This window comes from Somniosus microcephalus, chromosome 29 (assembly GCF_052327205.1).
Source record: "Somniosus microcephalus isolate GS21.2 chromosome 29, FLI_Smic_1.0, whole genome shotgun sequence".
Classification (NCBI taxonomy): Eukaryota; Metazoa; Chordata; class Chondrichthyes; order Squaliformes; family Somniosidae; genus Somniosus; species Somniosus microcephalus.
In genome coordinates, this window is record NC_141015.1 from 26,503,695 (window position 1) to 26,528,342 (window position 24,648).

A 24,648-nucleotide genomic window follows, 5' to 3' on the forward strand; every position below is an offset into this window, starting at 1 on the left:
GGTGCCCTGGCCTGTATTTATCCTTCAACATCACTGAAACAGATTATCTGGTCATTAACTCATTGCTGTTTGTGGGAGCTTGCTGTGCGCAAATTGGCTGCCACATGTCCTACATTACAACAGTGACTCCACTCCAAGAGTACTTCATTGGCTGTAAAGTGCTTTGGGACATCCTGCGGTCATGAAAGACGCTAAATAAATGCAAATCTTTCTTTCTTTTACACTATGAATGTGTACACAGCATCAGCACAAGGACCGCCTGAACGTACCAAAACTGCAGACGGTCAACCTGTCATGATTATGGTGCGATTGTATTTTAATCTTCCACAGAAAACAGGCGTGCAAAACTAGAACTGAAAAAGCGATATCTGAGTGCCGAACATATTTACAAGTTGTGATGTGTCAAAACGACTCTATGGCGAGAAGACAACTTGGCTTCTGCTGCACGGATCATTAGCAGCAACTGTGACAGTAAATAGCTGCTCACCACTGCGATGTTAAACATGTACTGGCAGTGTTCTGCTACACCGACAGTTTTGTACACGACTTATGAGTGTGATAGAACAGAAATATAATCAGGCACAGCCACAGAGTGAGCAGGCATCCCACAATCCCAGCACCATCATAGAAACTACAGAGATAAAGACAACCAACTCTGTTTCTGCGTTTAGTATTGGCTTTTTAATTATTCACCAACATCTGGTCTCATCATTAAATGAGTTCTAGTGCTGACATTTTTGATTTTTTCTATAACTCCTCTCAGTTTAGTAGACTCAGCTATAGTCAGGCCCCTTGTAATGAATGGAAATAGCATAGTGGTTATGTTAGTGGGCTAGTTAATCCAGCAGACCTGGACTAATAGATCCTAATAAAGGCATAAGTTCAAATCCCACAGCAGCTAGGGAATTTAAATTCAGTTAATTAAATAAATCTGGAATAAAAATCTAGTGTTGTAAAAACCCATCTGGTTCACTAATGTCCTTTAGGAAACCTGCCATCCTTACCCGGTCTGGCCTATATGTGACTCCAGACCCACACCAATGTGGTTGGTTTTTAACTGCCCTCTGAAATGGCCTAGCAAGCCACTCAGTTGTATCCAAATCACCACAACAAAGTATATTAAAAATAAAACCGGACGTACCACCTGGCATCGGACTCAGACACAACAAAGGCACACACAGCCCAGTCGACCCTGCAAAGTCCTCCTCACCAACATCTGGGGATTTGTGCCAAAATTGGGAGAGCTGTCCCACAGACTAGTCAAACCTGACATAGTCATGCACACCGAATCATACCTTCAGCCAACGTCCCAGACTCCTCCATCACCATCCCTGGGTATGTGGGGCCCCACCGGCAGGACAGACCCACCAGGGGTGGCGGCACAGGGCTATACAGTCGGGAGGGAGTGGCCCTGGGAGTCCTCAACAATGACTCTGGACCCAATGAAGTCTCATGGCATCAGGCCAAGCATGGGCAAGGAAACCTCCTGCTGATTACCACCTACTGCCTTCCCTCAGCTGATGAATCAGTACTCCTCCATGTTGAACACCACTTGGAAGAAGCACTGAGAGTAGCAAGGGCACAGAATGTACTCTGGGTGGGGGACTTCAATGACCATCACCAAGAGTGGGTCTTAATGAGTTTGGGACTGATGAAATGGGTGCATGAATATATTAGGACAATTTTTGCATGTGTACAGTTTTTAAATACTTTGTAAATATTTTTATTTCTTTAAGGTATGAATTATTTTCTGCCTGTATCTCATACCATCGCAGGTGTTGCTCCCGGTTATTATGGGATGCCCAGGGCACTCCTGTCACTCCATGGCATGGTATCTAGTTAATTCAGTGCTCTGCACCAATGCATGGTTCCTTCTGTAAGGTTTTATTTTTGGATATCTGACATCTGAAGAAAAATAGGCACGCACATTTAGTGAAGTCACTGTCAAGTTTTGTCCTCCAGTACTTCATAAGAGAATGGATTGGTACACTGGCTTATCAATATCGTCAGGCACAGGGGGCAATATAACATTTCTAAGGCCCACATCCTTGATCAATATTTGAGTGCTTGAGAATGAATGGCATTTTAGAATGCTGTTCCAACTTAAGTTTCCCTGTCACGTCCCATTCTCCGACAGTGCAGTTTCCAACGTGGAGTTGGCGAACAGGTCGCAACGGAATGATCATTGAAACTTATAAAATTCTAACAGGACTAGACAGACTAGATGCAGGAAGGATGTTCCCGATGGCGGGGGAGTCCAGAACCAGGGGTCACAGTCTAAGGATAAGGGGTGAGCCATTTAGGACAGAGATGAGGAGGAATTTCTTCACCCAGAGAGTGGTGAACCTGTGGAATTCTCTACCACAGAAGGCAGTTGAGGCCAATTTATTAAATATAGTCAAGAAGGAGTTAGATATATTTCTTAAGGCTAAAGGGATCAAGGGATATGGGGAGAAGGCAGGGACCGGGTACTGAGTTTGGATGATCAGCCATGATCTCATTGAATGGCGGAGCAGGCTCGAGGGGCCGAATGGCCTACTCCTGCTCCTATCTTCTGTGTTTCTATGTTTCTATCTGCACACATCTGGGTAAATGCATTACAGAAACTCCTTCAGTCGGTCTTGATTTTCTGAGAGCATCAGAGAATGGAACATTTCCCAAGGTGTGAGGAATATAAAAAAAAAAAAAACAAATCCATACAAGCAGGTTCTTACAGAGTGCTCCGACATGTCCAACCTTCCAGGTTACGGGAAAGTTAAGAAAGCTTTCTTCAGTCTGTGTGATTAATGGTGCGGATGTAGGATTGACGACCCTGTTGTATTTGTTATTGTCTGCACACATAGTCCTACACATGTTGGTTCTTGTTCAGTGACAAATGATTTCCAGTACCTATGCTAGAACAGAATTGTAAAATCACGCACATTGGCCCAGGATTTGCTGCCCCGTTAGTTAGACTTTTCCCCCTCACTTTTCAGTTCAAAATGTTTTTGAAGCCGCAAGTTGCTGAAAGTGCGATCTGATAACGGAGATAACTGATAGCAAGGACAACGGGGTATCTGGGACCTTGGTGAACGACGGGACCAACAGAGTATCTCCTTAACCAATGAGATTTAAGGATAGAGAAAGAAACAGAGGAACGACTGCGAAGGAAGTCGGGTGAATTGGAGTCAAATCAGGTGCAGAAAGAGAAATAAAGAGAGGGTAAGAAACATTGGCTGAGAGAGAGAAAGACACAGAAAGGAAAAGTATGAAAAAAATGTTAATTTTAAAATTTTAAAATCTCAATTTACTACTTGCAGGAATGAGTTTCTGGGCTAGAGAGGTTGGGTGGCATTGCAGGAACATAAATCTTGTCATTAAAGGTTCCTTCTGCTGTTCAATACCAGTCCTGACTTTCTACGGTGAGTTTAATTAGTAATTAATGCGCAAATGCTGCAATTTCCTGAAACTCACGGGAAGTTTGGTGGCCAGCTCCCATGTTCGCGAGACTAACGGCGGAGCGACGCAAGTTGTCCAGCAGTTTGTGGTGATTCGCACCTCACGGTGTACCTCTTCCGCGTCACAAGTTGCAGGGGATTTACACACTAATGCACATTTAACCCACCGCTATTTTGCCAGCAAATTCTGGCCCATTGTCTTTTTAAGCCATTCTGCTTTAACTTTTCTTCCACTAACCATGAAGCTGTGTCGCCCTTTGATCCTTCACCGAGGTTTTCATTTCACCGAGGCGGGAAAGGGTAGGAGTGAGCAGACGGCCAATCAAGAAGTAGTGATTTAACATTGGATGTTAAAAGCCTGCAGATTGTCAGGGGAAGCCCAATCATTCCAAATGAGCATTTGCACATCTCTGAAAATGGACATGCGGCAGAATGAAAACAGGACGAGAAAGCTGCCCCTTCCCCTTCCATTCCGCTCCCCCACCCCCAGCTCCCCCCAGCCCCAGCTCCGCACTCCCCCACCTCTGTTTCCCCAGCTCCCCAACCTGCTCCACCCCAGCTCTCTCACTCCCCCTTATCTCTCTCACTAACAGCTCCCATCACCCCCCCAACTCCCATCACCCCCCCAGTTCCCATCACCCCCCACCCCCAGTTCCCATCATCCCCCCACCCCCAGCTCCCTGCTCCCCCACTCCCAATTTCTCACTCCCATCCCCCAGCATTCCCATCCCCAGCTCTCCTCCCCCCTCCCCAGCTCTCCCCCACCCTCCCCAGCTCTCCTCAGCTCTCCTCTCCCCTCCCCAGCTCTCCCCCACCCTCCCCAGCTCTCCCCCACCCTCCCCAGCTCTCCTCCACCCTCCCCAGCTCTCCTCTCCCCTCCCCAGCTCTCCTCTCCCCTCCCCAGCTCTCCCCCACCCTCCCCAGCTCTCCTCTCCCCTCCTGATGTGCCAAATAACTGCCCGAATCCGTGAAGTTAAAGTTTAAGACTGAAGGCTTTTATTAAGTAAGAATCCTGGCAGAGTTAACAGAGTTCATCATCGACCGAGCCCTTGGTAGAACATACCAGAATAGGGGCGGGGCCAGGGAGGAGCATTAGTGGTTCCCCCCGGTGGAACATTCCAGACATTACAAGTACAAGTACAAATATCAGAACACAGTTATTTCATCACATTTACCCCCTGCTATAGATTCAGTCTGTCAGGAGGTCTGATAATCCTCTGGGAATGACGTAACTCTTGCTGAGGCTCCTCCCGGAGTACTAACTCCGGTTCATTCGAATTCCCAGAATCATCAGTATTTTCCACACTGAGGGTTTGTGTCTCTGAAGGTCTAATACCACGATTGAAAACTCTACTCTCAGAGTCGAACTCTTTTCGAGCTCCAGCAGGTGCAAGATCTTTAATAGAGACCGTATCCTCTCGCCCATCCGAATATTGAATATACGCATACTGGGGATTAGCATGGAGGAGTTGTACTTCCTCCACCAGTGGATCAGTCTTGTGGCCTCTCACATGTCTGCGCAACAACACAGGGCCCGTGGTCGTCAACCATGTGGGTAACGATACTCCATTAGTAGCTTTTCTAGGAAAACTAAACATCCTTTCATGAGGGGTGGCATTCGTCGCTGTACACAAAAGAGACCTTATGGAATGCAGCACGTCTGGCAGGACATCCTGCCAGCAAGAGGTCGGCAGGCTTCGTGACTTCAGAGACAGTACGATAGCCTTCCACACTGTCGCATTTTCTTTCTCGACCTGCCCATTACCACGAGGGTTATAGCTGGTAGTTCTACTCGTTGCAATCCCCTTCGATAGCAAAAACTGTCGTAATTCTTCGCTCATAAAGGAAGAACCCCTATCACTATGTATATAGTTAGGCATGCCGAACAAGGAAAACAGTTGGCAGAGGCATTTAATTACAACAGCACTAGTCACATCCGGACAGGGGATAACAAAAGGGAACTGAGAGTACTCGTCTATAATATTAAGAAAATAGACAATACGGTCGCTCGATGGAAGGGGACCTTTAAAATCGAGCCTCAAACGCTCAAATGGTCGAGTTGCTTTAATAAGATGAGCTGGCTCGGACGGCTTATAGAAGCGGGGTTTGCATTTAGCACAAACATGACAGGTTCTGGTCATTGTCCGGACCTCCTCAATAGAGTAGGGTAGATTGTGGGACTTAATGAAGTGGTTCATTCTGGTAACCCCAGGGTGGCAGAGTGCGTCGTGGAGACTTTGAAGCTTATCTGTACCTAGACTAGCACATACTCCTCGTGACAAAGCATCCGATGGCTCATTAAATACTCCAGGCCTGTACTGAATATCATAGTCATATGTTGACAGTTCTATTCGCCATCTTAAAATCTTATCATTTTTGATCTTGCCTCTCTGCTTAGTGTTGAACATAAAGGCCACGGATCGCTGGTCAGTAATGAGCGTAAAACGTTGGCCAGCGAGATAATGTCTCCAATACCTGACTGCTTCAATAATCGCCTGTGCCTCCTTTTCCACTGAAGAATGTCGAACTTCTGGTCCTTGCAATGTATGAGAGAAGAAAGCTACTGGTCTACCAGCTTGGTTAAGAGTTGCTGCCAACGCAAAATCAGATGCATCACTTTCCACTTGAAAAGGGATCTTCTCATCCACGGCACATACCACTGCCTTCTCAATGTCCCGTTTGATATTAAGGAAAGCCTCCTGAGCTTCCGCCGATAGCGGAAAAGACGTCGACTTAATAAGAGGTCGGACTTTATCTGAGTAGCTAGCCACCCACTGGGCATAGTACGAGAATAATCCCAGACACCTTCTTAAAGCTTTTACAGTGTGAGGTAAAGGTAATTCCTTAAGTGGGCGTAATCTTTCAGGGTCTGGCCCGATTACCCCATTCTCCACAACGCAACCGAGAATACACAAACGTGTAGTATTGAAGGTACACTTGTTTTCGTTGTAGGTCAGGTTTAACCTCTTTGCAGTCTCTAGGAACTTCGCAAGATTTTGATCATGCTCCCGTTGGTCACGCCCACAGATGGTAACATTGTCCAGGTACGGGAATGTTGCTTCCAATGCGTATTCATCCACCATACGATCCATCTCCCGGTGGAAGACGGATACCCCATTCGTCACTCCAAAGGGCACCCGAAGGAATTGGTACAGGTGCCCATTAGCTTCGAAGGCCGTATAAGGTCGGTCTTCTATTTTGATGGGGAGTTGATGGTAGGCAGACTTTAAATCAATGGTGGAGAACACGCGGTACTGAGCTATCTGGTTCACCATCTCAGAAATACGAGGCAAAGGATAGGCGTCTAATTGGGTATACAAGTTTATAGTCTGGCTATAATCGACCACAAGTCTTTTCTTCTCATTAGTTTTAACCACCACCACCTGGGCACGCCACGGGCTACCACTGTGTTCGATGATTCCCTCCCGTTGAAGCCTTTCCACTTCCTCTTTTATAAATGTTTTATCTTCTGAACTATACCGTCGACTCTTAGTCGCTATAGGTCTACAATTAGGAGCAAGGTTCGCAAACAAAGAAGGCGGACTTACGTTTAAAGTAGAAAGGCCGCAGACTGTGAGTGGAGGCTGAGATCCACCATACTTAAGGGTAACGCTCTCATGCTGACACTGGAAGTCCAAGCCTAATATTAAGTTCACACACAACTGAGGTAATATGAGGAGTTTAAAGTCCTTATACTCCGTATCCTTAACGGTCAATGTGACTTTACAATATCCAGTTACCTCCGAAGTAAGGGATTTGGACGCCATCACAATTTCACTTTGAGTAGGATACACCTTCAATGAACAGGAGTTAACAAGGTTAGGGTGTATAAAACTTTCAGTACTGCCACAGTCTATCAAACACCCAGTAGGACGACCATTAATCTTGATGTCCATCATAGATTTTGACAAGGAACACGGTATGGTCTGGTCAACCATAGCCGAGGCTAGAGTAAAACGATAGGCGGCAGCAGAGAAGACCTCGGGTACAGGATTACCCTTACACACTTTACTAAAATGTCCCCGTTTCTTACATTTAAAACAGGTAGCCTCTCTGGCTGGGCAACTTTGCCTGGGGTGTTTAGATTGGCCACAAAAATAACACTTAGACCCATGGGACACAGCCGCAACAATAGGATTAAGTGGGGGCTCCATTGGTGTTATGGATGCCTCCATACTCGGAACACACAAGGCTGAGAGAGATGCATGGGCTGATGCATACACTTCTGAATTCTTCTGGGCTACATCTAACGATCGAGCAGCAGCGACGACCATTTTTAAAACTAACGAGTCGTTCTCGAGGAGTCTCTGTCTAATATAATTAGATCGGAGGCCAGATATGAAAGAATCGCGGATGGCTTCTTCCTGATACACTATGGCAGAGACAGCCTTGTAGTTGCAACCCTTAGCCAAAGCCTTAAGGTCCTACAGGAAATCGTCCAGAGATTCCTCAGGTAATTGCCTGCGAGTAGACAGGCGATACCTGGCGTATACTTCATTAACCAACTTAAGGTACTGGGCCTTAAGAGCTGTGAGGGCCTCTTCATATGTAGTAATATCTTCAATTATAGAGTAAGTTTGATGACTTACCAAGTTGATTAGAAGACCCAACTTGTTAACCAGCGAATCGAACGATGCGATGAAGTGTTCAAAACATCGCAGCCAATGCGTAAATTTCTTCGACGCGTCTGCCGAATGCGGATCGATATCCAGACACTCTGGTTTCAAAAATCGATCCATCTTCCAAAAGTTGTTACTTAATAAAATTGATGTGCCAAATAACTGCCCGAATCCGTGAAGTTAAAGTTTAAGACTGAAGGCTTTTATTAAGTAAGAATCCTGGCAGAGTTAACAGAGTTCATCATCGACCGAGCCCTTGGTAGAACATACCAGAAGAGGGGCGGGGCCAGGGAGGAGCATTAGTGGTTCCCCCCGGTGGAACATTCCAGACATTACAAGTACAAGTACAAATATCAGAACACAGTTATTTCATCACACCTCCCCAGCTCTCTCCCACCCTCCCCAGCTCTCCCCCACCCTCCCCAGCTCTCCTCTCCCCTCCCCAGCTTTCCCCCACCCTCCCCAACTCTCCTCTCCCCAGCTCTCCTCTCCCCTCCCCAGCTCTCCCCCACCCTCCCCAGCTCTCCCCCCTCCCAGCTCTCCTCTCCCCTCCCCAGCTCTCCCCCACCCTCCCCAGCTCTCCTCTCCCCTCCCCATCTCTCCTCTCCCCTCCCCAGCTCTCCCCCACCCTCCCCAGCTCTCCTCTCCCCTCCCCAGCTCTCCCCCACCCTCCCTCCCCAGCTCTCCCCAGCTCTCCCCCACCCTCCCTCCCCAGCTCTCCCCCCCTCCCCAGCTCTCCCCCCCCTCCCCAGCTCTCCTCTCCCCTCCCCAGCTCTCCTCTCCCCTCCCCAGCTCTCCCCCACCTTCCCCAGCTCTCCTCCCCCCTCCCCAGCTCTCCCCCACCCTCCCCAGCTCTCCCCCACCCTCCCCAGCTCTCCTCTCCCCTCCCCAGCTTCCCCCCCCCCCCAGACCTTCCCCAGCTCTCCCCCACCCCCCCCCCCAGACCTTCCCCAGCTCTCCCCCAGACCTTCCCCAGCTCTCCCCCACCCCCCCCCCCAGACCTTCCCCAGCTCTCCCCCACCCCCCCCCAGACCTTCCCCAGCTCTCCCCCACCCTCCCCTCTGCAGCTCTCCCCCACCCTCCCCTCTGCAGCTCTCCCCCACCCTCCCCTCTGCAGCTCTCCCCCACCCTCCCCTCTGCAGCTCTCCCCCACCCTCCCCTCTGCAGCTCTCCCCCACCCTCCCCTCTGCAGCTCTCCCCCACCCTCCCCTCTGCAGCTCTCCCCCACCCTCCCTGTAGTTTCGATGGAAAGATTCTCTCTCCAGAATCCCTTACTGAGCATTGGTAAAGTTCACCCAGTCAGGACAGGGAGGCTCAAACATTAATCATGACTAATTGCTCAGCATGTTTACAACTGAGATAAAAACTAAACTGGTAACCGTTATCTCAATGAGTAATCAATTAATAAATCCCAATTCAACAGGATGAGGGAAGTTTGTCCATTATTACCATCTCATTAGTACAAGAGAGTCCGTTGAATTTTGTGGGCAAGGCTTAAAGCACATTAGATGCATCTGCTGGCGGAATGTGGTGACTCAAACTTGACTCAAGGCCCTTCAGACCAAAGCTGCTTAACCCTTCCTGCTATTTTTCAGCAGTTAATAAGCGCTTGTAAAACAGGAAATGCAAACAACTGGAACCCATCTCTGGTTTATTTTCACATATCGGAAATCTGCCAGAAATGTCAATGAGCACATACAGTGGGGCCACAGATTGTGGGAAAGGTGCCCTGGGTCAGGCAAGATGGTAGTTAGATGATAAATTCACACTGGGGAGCAGACGAGCGGAATATTCTCGCCAGCCAGACTGTCGCTTTTCAGTGAGAATTGTGAGAGGAGGGAGCAGTTTATTTAAAAAAAAAAGTTTTATACAGAATAATAGACACATGGAAAGGATGGAAAGCTGGAATTTGATCATGTCATCGGCCGTGAGAGAAAGGCTTACATGGAATGTGGATGCCATTTGAATCCCATGGTCGACTCATAGGCTTCGATATTAAACCCACCCAGCCCACCACCCGCGACAGGCGGGAGAGGGTCGGGGCGGTTAAAACGTGAAATCTGCGTAGCCCGACCCCAAAACGCCGTGCACGCACCGACCGCCATTTTTACGCCGCCGGATATCGGTGCATCCAAGTGACCCTCCATAGAGAGGCGGGAACGCTTATTAACATATTTAAGTCAGGGCAATTTGAAATGAACTGGTGTAGCGCGGGTTTCCTGGGGATCGGGACACTCGACAGTGAAACAGAGGCGGGAGCTGCTGTTCCCCAGGGTAACTGGATCTTCCAGCACCCCTAGTGGGCTAGGAGGAGCAGGAACGCTCCCCCCCACCTTATGGGCCCCTCAAGGGAGCCTTCGGCCTGCCCTCCCCCACCCCCCCTCAAGCCACGATCTGCAGCCTCCCCTCACCAGCCCTCCCACCTGCCGGCTAGTGGGTCCGTTCGGCCGGTTGCCGAGTGGGTGGCGGATCTACAAGATGCAAATGAGGCCCGGCCGTTAAGATCGGCAGCACCTCCACGTCCCCGGCCTTGGCTGTTCTTTGCCCGTTTTCGGCCTCACCCTCCCCGCCGCCTCCCCTTAAATATTAGGGCCAAAAATCTCTACCTTTAAATCCTTGAAACCTGTTATTTTAGATCATAAACACTGGTTTTTGCTCCATTTTCAAAGAACATGAAATCAAAGTGCTGTCAGTGACCGGCTGACTTCAGACTTTCTGGTATCCATGGGATCATGTGATTTACAGAAGACCATTACAGACTTCTTGGCAGTGGATTATATTAGGGATTCGCTCTGTGACAAAACAGACTATATGTAGAACATCAACAACCTTAGAGTGTATTCCGAGGCTGCAACACAATCGAGGCGTTCAAATGAAATCATAATTAGCGATGCGAAGCTTGGGCAGTTTATAAAGCTCCTTGAATCCCAGAATTGAGCAACACTTTTATAACTTACTCAGCAAATCAAACTGCCCTACAGTCTGCAATTTCACTTCTTTTCTTACTAGTGTAAAACGACCGAATGGGTCTCTCCTCAGCGCTGCCACGCTGTGCTGCCTCTTGAGTTTTGATCTCCAGTAACTCTTAGGAGGCAAAGATTCAGACTGTCACGTCTGGTCGCCAACTCTGGTCAGACATATTCCTGGAGCTTTCATCACATGACAACAACAACTTGTATTTATATAGCGCCTTTAACGTAGTAAAACGTCCCAAGGCGCCGCACAGGAGTATTTTAAGAAACAAATAAAATTTTGACACCGAGCCACATAAGGATAAATTAGGGCAGGTGACTAAAAGCTTGGTCAAAGAGGCAGGTTTTAAGGAGCGTCTTAAAGGAGGAGAGAGAGGTAGCGAGGCGGAGAGGTTTAGGGAGGGAATTCCAGAGCTTAGGGCCCAGGCAACAGAAGGCACGGCCACCAATGGTGGAGCGATTATAATCAGGGATGCTCAAGAGGGCAGAATTAGAGGAGCGCAGATATCTCGGGGGGATTTGGGGCTGAAGATTACAGCGATAGGGAGGGGCGAGGCCGTGACCCCCTGCCTCCAACTGCCCCGCCCTCCCGCACTCCCGCCATTGGTTGCCCGACCTGTCCATCCTCATGGTGCCCCACCTTCCCACGCCAATCAAAGGTCTATGGGCTCTTCATTATCTGATTACAGCCTTTTCCCCCCATGTCTGACATTTTTATAACTAATAAGTAAAAGTAGTCAAAAATTTTTTTTTTTTTATTGTTAACGCCTCTATGATTTTTCTCACCAGGTTTGCTCACAGCAGCATCCTGGAGATTAATTGTTCATTCCTGGAGACTCCAGGGCAATCCTGGGGTGCTGGCAGAAGTTTTATACAGAATAATAAACACATGGAAAGGATGGAAAGCTGGAATCTGATCGTGTCATCAGCTTTGAGAGAAAGGCTTACATGGAATGTGAATGTCATGTGAATCCCATAGGTCTCGATATTAAGCCCCCATGGCGAGTGGGAGCGGGTCGGGGGGGGGGGGGCAGGTTAAAATATGAAATCCGCGTAGCCCGGCCCCAACCCACCGGACAAGTGCCCACCGCCAATTTTACGGCAGCTGATATCAGGGGTGTCCGTGCGTCCCACCGTGAAGAGGCGGGACCTGCCGAATCCCCAAGGTAAGTGGATCTTCCAGCACTCCTTGTGGACCAGGAGGAGCTGGAGTGCCTCCCCTCCCCCGCCCCCCAGGCCCTTCAAGAAAGCCTTCGGCCTCCACCCCCACCCCAGCCCTCCCAATCACCAGCTTCCCCCGACCCCCACCCCCCCCGCTCTCATGTGATGAAAGGTGAACTGCACAAGGTTCGTTTTCCTGGCCTGTTCCTCGCCACCAGGCACTGGCTGTGATATCATCACATCGTCAGCATGCAGGAAGTGACGCAACTCACCGAGAGTCCATCACCAGTGAATGTGTAGGGGTTCAGCTTTTTAAAAAATTCATTTTATGGGATGTGGGTGTCATTGGCAATGCCAACATTTATTGCCCATCCCTAATTGCCCCTCGAGAAGGTGGTGGTGAGCCGCCTTCTTGAACCGCTGCAGTCTGTGTGGTGAAGGTACTCCCACAGTGCTGTTAGGGAGTGAGTTCCGGGATTTTGACCCAGCGACGATGAAGGATCGGCGATATACTTCTAAGTCAGGATGATGTGTGACTTGGAGGGGAACTTGGAGGTGGTGGTGTTCCCATGTGTCTGCTGCCTTTGTCCTTCTAGGTGGAAGAGGTGTCGGGTTTGGGAGGTGCTGCCAAAGAAGTCTTGGTGAGTTGCTGCAGTGCATCTTGTAGATGGTACACACTGCAGCCACGGTGCGCCGGTGGTGGAGGGAGTGAATGTTTAAGGTGGTGGATGGGGTGCCAATCAAGCGGGCTGCTTTGTCCTGGATGGTGTTGAGCTTCCTGAGTGTTGTTGGAGCTGCACTCATCCAGGCAAGGTCGGTGGCCGCATTCAAAATCATTCGCCCACTGCTTTCTGAGCTGGAGTCCATTGTGAACGGCTACAAAAATATAGGAAAATACCTAACATTTAGATTTAAAGGAGCGTTTGTGGAGCTGATGGGATCCACATTGTCTGCCCCATGTTTTAAAGGTGGGAAGGGGGGATGCCTATAAAGTGCTTAGCTTCCAATTGGTTTCCTAGTGACACCGCTGGGTGAGGGGTAGTAGCTGAGAGATGAAAGATGGCTCAAAAGTTCACTCCCGCTTGGAGGTTTATCTGTGAGTGGGTGGGTCCACAATGGGCCAATGGGACACAGTCTGGGAGGGAATAGATTTGATGGGACCAATAGACAGAGTGGGTAGGAAGGACCGATTTCCCTTAGCAGAAGGGTCAATAACCAGGGGGCACAAATTTAAAGCAATTGGTCGAAGGTTTAGAGGGGAGTTGAGGAGAACTTTATTCACCCAGAGGGTGGTGGGGGTCTGGAACTCACTGCCTAAGAGAGTGGTCGAGGCAGAAACCCTCATCGCATTTAAAAAGTACTTGGATATGCACTTGAAGTGCCGTAACCTACAGGGCTACGGGCCAAGAGCTGGAAAGTGGGATTAGGCTGGATAGCTCTTTGTTGGCCGGCACGGACAAGATGGGCCGAATGGCCTCCTTCTGTGCTGTAAATTTCTACGATTCTATGAAATGGCCGTTTCTTGTTTTGTGGCACTCGAACAGAAATGCTATGTTTGGTCAAAAACTAAAACCTACTGTGCTTTCAGGAAGCAAAGCTCAGCACATAAATGGCATTGTTGTTTAACCAAACAGAGACTCGAAGTCTGTAACACTTCAGCCAATGTGAATTAGAACATAACTTTCCACTGCGGTTCACAGCACACTCATGAGAATAATTTGGATAGTGCACCACCCAGTGGATAGATCAAGAATACTTTAAATAAAATGTAGGTTGAAGATCGCGCTCTCTCCTGTTCCCTCTGTGTATCACAATTGTAGACGTGTGAATGAAGAAAATGTTGACAGTTTTGTTACAATGAGTGGAATTCTGCCTCATTGTCCGGTGTGGATAGGAGCAGCAATTGTCCTCTGTGTGCATAACTAGGAATTAACTGTCCTGTGTGTGCATGACGAGGAATTCATTGGGCCAGAATTTGAGGTGGGTATGACGGCATACTCCTTTGAAAGGGACAGCAAGTTTGGGATTTCCGCCTGTACCAAACTTGCGATCTGTCAAGTTCCGACACCGCTCCGACATGGAAATCCCAATTGCTGCCGCAGAGTTGGGCTAATTGCAGCAATTCCGTACGAAAATTTTAGGGCTGGTGCAAACAGGCACAGGGCCTGTTTCCACAGCGTCAGGGGATACCCGAATCTTCATCTATTGCTTGAGTACTGTAATAGAATTTGTTTTAATGCTTTTTTCCCCCAATTAGATGACATCCAGGAACGTGTAAAGTTGTCGAACCTGAGTGTCTCATTTGGGACGTCACCCGGAGAAAATGTGGAATATTAGCTCAAATAGACAGGCGTACAGACAGAATCATCGAATAACTTATAGTGGGTGTTGTTATATTTGTGTTTCATTAAAAGAAATGGGAATGTAGCAGATATTCATTTAACTAAATTTCACCCTGTTTCTCCTGGGTGCCGTTACACGACTGGAATCTGCCTCCTCTTTTCCTTGGATTTATTTATTCTTTTCCTGTTTTGATTTCATTTTATTCTTTCTCTGAGAAAGCTTCAAAGATCAATTCTCCAAATACATGTTGCTTCTGTTTCCTGGTTGGCGCACCGGCCCACCTGATCCCGGGTACGCTTCAGCGCTCGCTGCGCCCCTAGGAACCGTGGGCCGTTACGCTGCCCTCTTGTACGCAGCGTCAGAGAGCGGGTTCATGAAGGAGGGTCCCCGTCGGGTAAGTGCGCATTCTATTCGGATGCCGGCGGCGCACTCTGTAGATACGCTGCCGACTGCAAAATCCAGGCCATTGTCTTGTGTGCGCGCGACTGGAAATGGATTGTCCTGTGTGTGTCGAACTAGGAATTCCACAATCTGTTGAATCCTATGTTGGTGAGAAAAACAGCTTGGCAGTGGGCAGTGTTGCTGATTCATTCAAAGATAGACATTGATGTTGCACTGGGCGTTACAGTACCAGAGAACCACTGAACCAGCACACGGGTGGGTTACCCGTGATTATCCGTCAATTAAAATCAAGGAACAGAAATTCGTGGCCAGCACGCCTGTGATTTTTCGGCATGCCCCGGTCTCCTCTTCTTCTTAGGCAGTCCCTCGGGAACCGAGGATGACTTGCTTCCACATTAAAAAATGAGTTCTCAGGTGACTGATGAGTCCAATGCGGGACCTACAGTCTCTGTCACAGGTGGGGCAAATGGTGGTTGAAGGGGCGGGTGGGTGAGGTGCTTAGGTTGACGTGCGCTGCCTGCGCTTGGCTTCCACTTGCTCCCGGCGAAGAGACTCGAGATGTTCGGCGCCTTCCCGGATGCTTCTCCTCCACATTGTGCGATCTTGGGCCAGGGATTCCCAGGTGTCGGTGGGGGATGTTACACTTTTTCAAGGAGGCTTTGAGGGTGTCCTTGAAACGTTTCCTCTGCCCACCTGGGGCTCTCTTGCCGTGCCGGAGCTCCGAGTAGAGCGCTTGTTTTGGGAGTCTTGTATCGGGCGTGCGGACAATGTGACCCGTCCATCGGAGCTGATCGAGCGTGGTCAGAGCTTCGATGCTGGGGATGTTGGCCTGAGCGAGAACACTGACGTTGGTGCACCTATCCTGCCAATGGATTTGCAGGATCTTGCGGAGGCAGCGTTGGTGGTACCTCTCCAGTGCTTTGAGGTGCCTGCTGTATGTGGTCGTTTTTTCGGCATGCCCTGGTAGGGGTGTGGTTGCTAGCTGCCAGGGCTCACTCACCCTAATGTACCCCCGTGCTTTGCACTTTAGAGGATTCTGGACACTGAACCCGAAAGCCAAGCTATCCAGCCCAAAGTAGGACAGATGGCAACCCCACCCACAGCTCAAAGCACTGGGTTTATTCCAGTGCTCCGCGGCAGCCCACGGGACAGTCTGTGTTCAATTAACACTTCAAAGTGACGCGACCCAGCTTAAGATGGACAGAAAATTAGTATTAGTAAAGGAATCGAGTGGGTTTGGCAGCAGGGATACCAGAAATTTTATTCACTAAGAGGCACTGCCCAGTCCTCAGAATCATACCTATCCTTTCTTTTCTTTAGAATACAATCGGTATCTCCAAATCTTTGGCTACGGACTGGAAACTGTCCTGACCCAGTTAATACCTTGCCTTTAGATTAATGTAGATAAATCACATATGGTTAGAATTGCACAATAATATGTCTGAAATTCTAAATTCCTTTGGTTCTTAAACCGCAAGAACCATGGGCGAGATAAGCTGAACTGGGGAAACCATTTGACGTGCTCCACACACTGGAGGTCCAAGGCTGTGGCCTATCCAAGGAAGAATTTTGCCAAGGAGATATTTAACAGAACTGCATGAACCTGCCACAGTCTCAGGGTTAAACTAAAAACTGGGTCCTAGCCACAGGTCCTGGAGTCCAGAGTGACATTACACGGCAATTATTGATGTGGGGACGGAGAATTCTACAGAGAGTCAAATAGGAGTCTCTTCTTGCTACAAAATGGCTGATAGTTCCAGTCATTTAAAGTTATAAAATGGAAGTCATTTAAGACACCAGACGTGTCCAGTATGGAAAAGGTTAACAAGCCAAGAAGTTCTGACAACATAACTAGGCGGCCGTACCTTGAGCTTCCTGGGCCCTAAGCTCTGGAATTCTCTCCTTAAACCTCCCCACCTCTCAACCTCTCCTCCTTTTAAGATGCTCCTTAAAACCTACCCCACCTGTCCCAATACCTCCTTATGTGGCTCGGTGTCAAATTTTGTCTGATAACGCTCCTGTGAAGCGCCTTGGGACATTTTACTATGTTAAAGGTGCTATATAAATGCAAGTTGTTGTTGGAATCCACTTCTAAGTCCTCCGCCTCGCAAACGCCAAGTAAAGGCTGCCTGGTGTGGCCACGTGCTCTGTATAGGCCTTACCCCTTTTAATAAGGCATTTTTACTTGTTTCATGTAGTCTCAGCTCCTCCATCAGATTCTCTCATCAGCTTGGAGGGCCGCCACCAGAGGGCGCCCCAAACCCATGAAAAGCACCTCTCGCATTTAAATCAAAACTCCTTACTCCAGCCCAAGTGTGTCTACCTTCAGGAGAGAGTGGGCACAGGGCAAAAACTGGAGGAAATGTTGAAGGAGGAAAAAAGGACGTGTGACTGCAGCTGTCTTTAATATTTGACTTTGCATGTCCTCTGGCACTCATCCTTCCACTAAGCCGCAACGTTTTAATCAGTGCAGTCAGGAGGCCATTGGTTATAAACCTCACCTTGCTTTGTCGGGAGATTTTAGTCAAAGACTTGCATTTCTATAGCGCCTTTCACAACCACCGGATATGCCAAAGCGCTTCACAGCCAATGAAGTGCTGTTTGAAGTGTAGTCGCTGTTGTAATGTAGGAAACGCAGCAGCCAATTTGTGCACAGCAAGCTCCCACAAAAAGCAAGTGATAACAACCAGATAGTCTGTTTTTGTTATGTTGATTGAGGGACACCGGGGATAACTCCCCTGCTCTTCTTTGGAATAGTGCCATGGGATCTTTTACATCCACCTGAGAGAGCAGAGGGGACCTCGGTTTAAGGTCTCATCCGAAAGACGGCACCTCCGACAGACCCTTGAGTCTTGACAAAGGGTTTTTACCTGAAACGTTGACTCTATTTCTCTCTCCATGGATGTTGCCTGGCCTGCTGAGTTTTTCCAGCATTTTCTGTTGTCATTTCGGATTTCCAGCATCTGCAGTATTTTGCTATTGTACTGCACTGGGAGTGTCGGCCTGGATTTGTGTGCTCAAGTCTCTGGAGTGGGACTTTGAACCCACAGCCTTCAGGGGCGAGAGTGCTACCCACTGAACCACGGGCTGTTCCCAGGAGCTGGGCAATGCTGCCGGGTTGCATTTACTGCCCATCCCTAGTTGGCCCTGAGGGCATTAAACACCATTGTTCACAACAGAGACACAACACGGTGTCGAGATGCCCGATCTGCGTGTGTCACATCTTCATAGAGAAATGTAAGAAGTCACACAACACCAGGTTATAGTCCAACAGCTTTATTTGAAATCACAAGCTTTCGGAGCGCTGCTCCTTCGTCAGGTGAAGTGGAGAGATGCATAAAGACACAGCTTATATAGTCAGAGAATAATGTCAGATGTTTACAGATAATCTTTCCAACTGCCATTTATCACACTGGCCCCTTTCTTAGTGAGTCAGTGAACCTTTAAAATAGATGATGCAAAAGTTTTAAAGACGGAAGGAATCCCATTCAAAGAGCTGAGCGAGATTAGAGACCTGAGCCAGCGAGGATGATGTTGATTTAAGTGTGTGCAGAGCTGGAAATCCGGAGTGGGATCTCTCCGCCCTGCAGATGTCGCTGGTTAGATATTGAGGCTTGAAGTTCCGGTCCATTAGGGGTGATCTTCCTTCTAACTCCAAACTTCTTTTATAGCACTCGTTACTGCTCGGTTGAAGAGGCGGTGCTCGGTGTACTTTAGCTCTCGGTCTCCCCAGTGCTGTTGCTTGGCTCCATCCGGATCTCCTGCTGAAGATGTCCTGGCTCAGTAAGGACGCGCTCCTGGGCGCTGCTGCGCTGGGAGTGACTTTCACCGCTGGTCTGTGGCTGGGTGAGTGAGCACAGCACGGCCACAGTCTGGAGACATGTTCCAGCAATCCGCCCTCCCGCACAGTACAATCTCTACACCCCGTCCCTCATCTAAGCCCAGGTTCATTGGAGTAAGCTGGTCGAACCTGGGGTTGTAAGTTGAAGGCTGCAATTGACTTCAGTGTTACTGGGTTACGGTGGGGGAAATTGGCCAGGGTTCCTGCTGGTGTCTGGGTGTCTATTGGTTCCTGCTGGTTTCACAGAATCACAGAAACCTCACAGTGCAGATAGAGGCCATTTCGGCCCATCGAGCCTGCACCGACACATATCCCACCCCCGATCCCCGCAACCTAACCTGCACATCTTTGGACTGTGTTTCTGGGTATCTAATGGTTCCTGCTGCTGTCTGTGTGTCTATTGGCTCCTGCTGGTGTCTGGGTGTCTATTGGCTCCTGCTGGTGTCTGGGTGTCTATTGGTTCCTGCTGGTGGCTGGGTGTCTAATGGTTCCTGCGGGCGGCTGGGTGTCTATTGGTTCCTGCTGCTGTCTGGGTGTCTAATGGTTCCTGCTGCTGTCTGGGTGTCTAATGGTTCCTGCTGCTGTCTGGGTGTCTAATGGTTCCTGCTGCTGTCTGGGTGTCTAATTGTTCCTGCTGCTGTCTGGGTGTCTATTGGTTCCTGCTGGCGGCTGGGTGTCTATTGGTTCCTGCTGGTGTTTGGGTGGCTTATGGTTCCTGCTGGTGGCTGGGTGTCTAATGGTTCCTGCTGGTGGCTGGGTGTCTAATGGTTCCTGCTGGTGGCTGGGTGCCCATTAGTTCCTGCTGGTGTCTCAGTGTCTATTGGTTCCTGCTGGTGGCTGGGTGTCTATTGGTTTGCTGGTGGCTGGGTGTCTGTTGGTTCCTGCTGGTGGCTGGGTGTCTATTGGTTCCTGCTGGTGGCTGGGTGTCTATTGGTTCCTGCTGGTGGCTGGGTGTCTGTTGGTTCCTGCTGGTGGCTGGGTGTCTGTTGGTTCCTGCTGGTGGCTGGGTGTCTATTGGTTCCTGCTGGTGGCTGGGTGTCTATTGGTTCCTGCTGGTGGCTGGGTGTCTATTGGTTCCTGCTGGTGGCTGGGTGCCTATTGATTCCTGCTGGTGTCTCAGTGTCTATTGGTTTGCTGGTGGCTGGGTGTCTGTTGGTTCCTGCTGGTGGCTGGGTGTCTATTGGTTCCTGCTGGTGGCTGGGTGTCTATTGGTTCCTGCTGGTGGCTGGGTGTCTATTGGTTCCTGCTGGTGGCTGGGTGTCTGTTGGTTCCTGCTGGTGGCTGGGTGTCTGTTGGTTCCTGCTGGTGGCTGGGTGTCTGTTGGTTCCTGCTGGTGGCTGGGTGTCTGTTGGTTCCTGCTGGTGGCTGGGTGTCTGTTGGTTTCTGTAGGGAATGAGTGTGATTGTGGGGATGGCAGGATCTGGATTAGCCGGGATGCCCCCTGCACTCTCATAGCTTGGTGACAATCACCCATGAATAATTGTTCACTTGGATGAGGCATCACTGCACGGAGTCAAGAGGGGAGGAAACTGGTGTTAGGAGGAGGGAAATAAAGTTAAATGACTTATTGAGCTATTGCATTCATACACGTCCAGTAGTGCAGTTAATTAGAAAATGGGACTTTTATTCACCCTGACACCAACACCTGTAAAATTGTGCTAATATTGTACAACTACTGCAATAAGTAGCTCTGTAATGATGGTGCTGAGTCCTGGTGTTGTGCAAACTGCATGTTTCTAGGAGAGGACCAGATACCATGGTAGGTGTGTGAGCTTTCACAGTCCCTGTAGTTTCCTTTTCCCAATAGTTGGGCGAGTAAGTGTAGCTCAGTGAACCTAAAACCCTCTGCCTTACATCGAATTTGGCAGCACCTCCCAAACCCGCGACCTCTTCCACCTAGAAGGACAAGGGCAGCAGGCGCATGGGAACACCACCACCTCCAAGTTCCCCTCCAAGTCACACACCATCCTGACTTGGAAATATATCGGCCGTTCCTTCATCGTCGCTGGGTCAAAATCCTGGAACTCCCTCCCTAACAGCACTGTGGGAGCACCTTCACCACACGGACTGCAGTGGTTCAAGATGGCGGCTCACCACCACCTTCTCAAGGGCAACTAGGGACGGGCAATAAAATGCCGGCCTTGCCAGCGATGCCCACATCCTGTGACTGAATTTAAAAAAAAATTGAATTGAGTTGCTTGTTGCATAATTGGTGAGGCCTTGGCAACAGCTCGCTTTGATTTCTTTATCTTTTGTGTTACTTTCCATGGCCGCCCATGTGACGAGCCTTGGTTGCTTTCAACTTTCTGCATTCAAATCTTTTGATAAGAGGCAAATACCAAAGTCTAAAAACACAGTCCACAAGGCCACAGTAAATTTAATGTTCAGGGAAAAAAAATCACTCGAGTAATCAACTGTTTTTCTTTCTCTCCTTCTCTCCATGCTGGCTCCACCGGGTCTGGTTTCCCCGGCTCCACCCGGTGTGGTCTCCCTGGCTCCACCCGGTCTGGTTTCCCCGGCTCCACCCGGTGTGGTCTCCCTGGCTCCACCCGGTCTGGTTTCCCCGGCTCCGCCCGGTCTGGTCTCCCCGGCTCCGCCCGGTCTGGTCACCCCGGCTCCGCCCGGTCTGGTCTCCCCGGCTCCGCCCGGTCTGGTCACCCCGGCTCCGCCCGGTCTGGTCACCCCGGCTCCGCCCGGTCTGGTCACCCCGGCTCCGCCCGGTCTGGTCACCCCGGCTCCGCCCGGTGTGGTCACCCCGGCTCCGCCCGGTGTGGTCTCCCCGGCTCCGCCCGGTGTGGTTCACCTGACTTCACCTGGCTGCACTTATCAGCATGACGGTTTGTTACTGTGATATTGTTGGCATTTAGACGCTGTTCATTGTTCCTAATTTCTAGGTATTGTTTCCAAACCTGCTTTTCTTTATTTCATATTTAAAATGTATCTTTATTATCTCTCTGTCCTATCATCCCACATTATCTAGGTTGAAATCCAATAGGGAATTCAGAAGGAACTCCTTTACCCAGAGGGTGGTGAGAATGTGGAACTCGCTACCACAGGGAGTGGTTGAAGCGAATAGTACAGATGCTTTCTAGGGATAAGCTCATGAGGGAGAAGGGAATCGAGGGTTATGCTGATAGAGTTAGATGAGGAAAGACAGGAGGAGGCTTGAGTGGAGCATAAACGCCGGCATGGACTGGTTGGGCCGAATGGCCTGTTTCTGTGCTGTATATCTGATGTAATCCTGTGTAAAAAACTGGTGTGTACGCCCTGTTTTACTTCAAGTTTTCTATTTTTTTTCCTATACTTTTTCCAATCTAGTCACACAGGGAACAGCAGAAAACTAAAAGTGTTCACAGCACCTAATTGAGAGGTTCAGATAAATTGCTGAAAGCTTGAAGGCAGGCGTGAATGGTTCACGACCATTACCCGAACCCGAGTTTACATTCACTTCATAGAATAGTACTTCATATCTTGATGTGGTAAACCACTGTTAACCCTGTACATGTCTGTGTGGTAAACCACTGTTAACTCTGTACAAGTCCGGGCATGTCTCCACCCCTGGCTCCACCCCTAAGCCCGGGTATAAAGGTGACTCACCACCCTTCCCCCGGGAGCTCTTAGGATGGATTCACTAACAGAGGCATGCTCCAGTTCTTAGTCAATAAAAGCCTACTTCATATAAGTCCATCTCGTAGTCTTTGGTGTTGTTGATAGCGCATCACTTGACTTCAAGTTTTAGTCAATGAAATCGGATGGTTAAAGGTGCAGATGCAGGGGGTGCTGGCACAGTAATGCATACAAACATTCATACAGCAGAATTAATAGTGTGATTATGGCAAGTGTGTGCGTGCATCGATTATATATTGTGTATCTGGGTGTGCCGAGTTCAAACACTGCAATGATGTGTATGAGGGTTTTTGATATAGGGAGAAACTGTTTCCACTGGCAGGATTACACAAATTAGGGTTTGTATTCCCTGGAATTTAGAAGGTTAAGGGGTGATCTGATCGAAGTTTTCAAGATATTAAGGGGAACAGATAGGGTAGATAGAGAGAAACTATTTCCGCTGGTTGGGGATTCTAAGACTAGGGGGACATAGTCTAAAAATTAGAGCCAGACCTTTCAGGAGTGAGATCAGGAAACACTTCTATACACAAAGGGTGGTAGAAGTTTGGAACTCTCTTCCGCAAATGGCAGATGATGCTCGATCAATTGTTCATTTTAAATCAGAGATTGATAGCTTTTTGTTAACCAAAGGTATTAAGGGATAAGGGCCAAAGGTGGGCATATGGAGTTAGGTCGCAGATCAGCCATGATCTCATTGAATGACGGAACAGGCTCGAGGGGCTCAATGGCCTCCTCCTGTTCCTAGGTGGGTCGGTAACCAGAGGGCACAGATTTAAGGTGATTGGTAAAAGAGCCGGAGGGGGAGATGAGGAGAATTCTTTTTATGCAGCGAGATATGATCTGGGAAGCACTGCCTGAAATGGGGGTGGAAACAGATTCAGTAGTAACTTTCTAAAAGGAATTAGCTAAATACTCGAAGGTGGTTGGGGAGCGGGTGGGGAGTAGGGGAGTGGGACGAATTGAATAGCTCTTTTCAAAAGGGCCGGCACAAGCATGATGGGCTGGATGGTCTCCTGTGCTGTAGGATTCTGTAAAGTAGTGGGAGTTTCCTGTACCTGTGGCACTATGTTCCCTCACTGCCCACTACCGTTATTATTATTTTTATTATTACACCCATGTTGTTGGTATTACTGTGCGTACCTTAAAGGCACACAAAGGACATTTGCCTGTGTTACATTTAATATTTAGGGTTAGGGTTAGGTTTATGTAAGAACTCTCTGCAATTTGATTAGTCACCTTCTGACATTTTTTTGTAGGGAGTAAGTTGGTTCTGCGTCGTTACTCAACGCTACGCACCTTTAAGAGCCATGGTGACGCAAAAGGAGATCCTTTAATGGCGTACGTGTTACAGAATTCTCTCCGAGAGCATCCAGTCCTGAAGAAGCTGGGGAAGGTCAGTGAGTTGCAGTGACTTTGCTGTTAACTATTCCGTGGGATTTATTGCGATGCACAAAAACAAAGATTGGCCGCAGTTGACTGACGAGAGCTGGATGAAGAAAGTGAGCTTGGTGATCCCAACAGATAATTATTTCATGGACTCTATCCCTGGCCATCCAAGAAGAGATGGGTTTGAGCAATTTGGGAAGTGTGCACGTGATTGATTAGAACATAAGAATTAGGAGCAGGAGTTGGCCATTTGGCTCCTCGAGCCTGCTCCGCCATTCAATACGATCATGGCCGATCTCGGACCTCAACTCCACTTTACCACCCTATTCCCATATCCCTTGATTCCCTTAATATCCAAAAATCTATCGATCTCAGCCTTGAATATACTCAACGACTCAGCATTCACAGCCCTCTGGGGCAGAGAATTATAAAGATTCACAACCCTCTGAGAGAAGCAATTCCTCCTCATCTCAGTCCTAAATGGCCGACCCCTTATCCTGAGACTATGCCCCCTAGTTCTAGACTCTCCAGCCAGGGGAAACAATTTCTCAGCATCTACCCTGTCAATCCCCCTCAGAATCTTGTATGTTTCAATGAGATCACCTCTCATTCTTCTAAACTCCAGCGAGTATCGGCCCAATCTACACAATCTCTCAACATAGGGCAATCCTCTCATCCCAGGAATCAATCTTAGAAACATAGAAAAATAGGAGCAGGAGTAGGCCATTCGGCCCTTCGAGCCTGCTCTGCCATTCAATATGATCATGGCTGATCCTCTATCTCAATACCATATTCCCGCTCTCTCCCCATACCCCTTGATGCCTTTTGTGTCTAGAAATCTACCTATCTCCTTCTTAAAT

The 24,648-nt window shown here is 48.9% G+C and overlaps 1 protein-coding gene across 1 annotated transcript in view; it reads left to right on the forward strand.

Moving 5' to 3' along the window:
- Positions 1–18,549: 18,549 nt before the first annotated feature.
- The window catches only part of LOC147098577 (catechol O-methyltransferase domain-containing protein 1-like), a 72,471-nt gene continuing 66,372 nt past the window's right edge, over positions 18,550–24,648 (forward strand). Inside the window, exons 1-2 of the mRNA XM_085970431.1 lie at positions 18,550–18,780; positions 23,659–23,795. Coding sequence (XP_085826557.1) covers positions 18,705–18,780; positions 23,659–23,795 — 213 coding nt within the window. The 5' untranslated portion in view covers positions 18,550–18,704. The remainder of the gene's footprint in view (positions 18,781–23,658; positions 23,796–24,648) is intronic.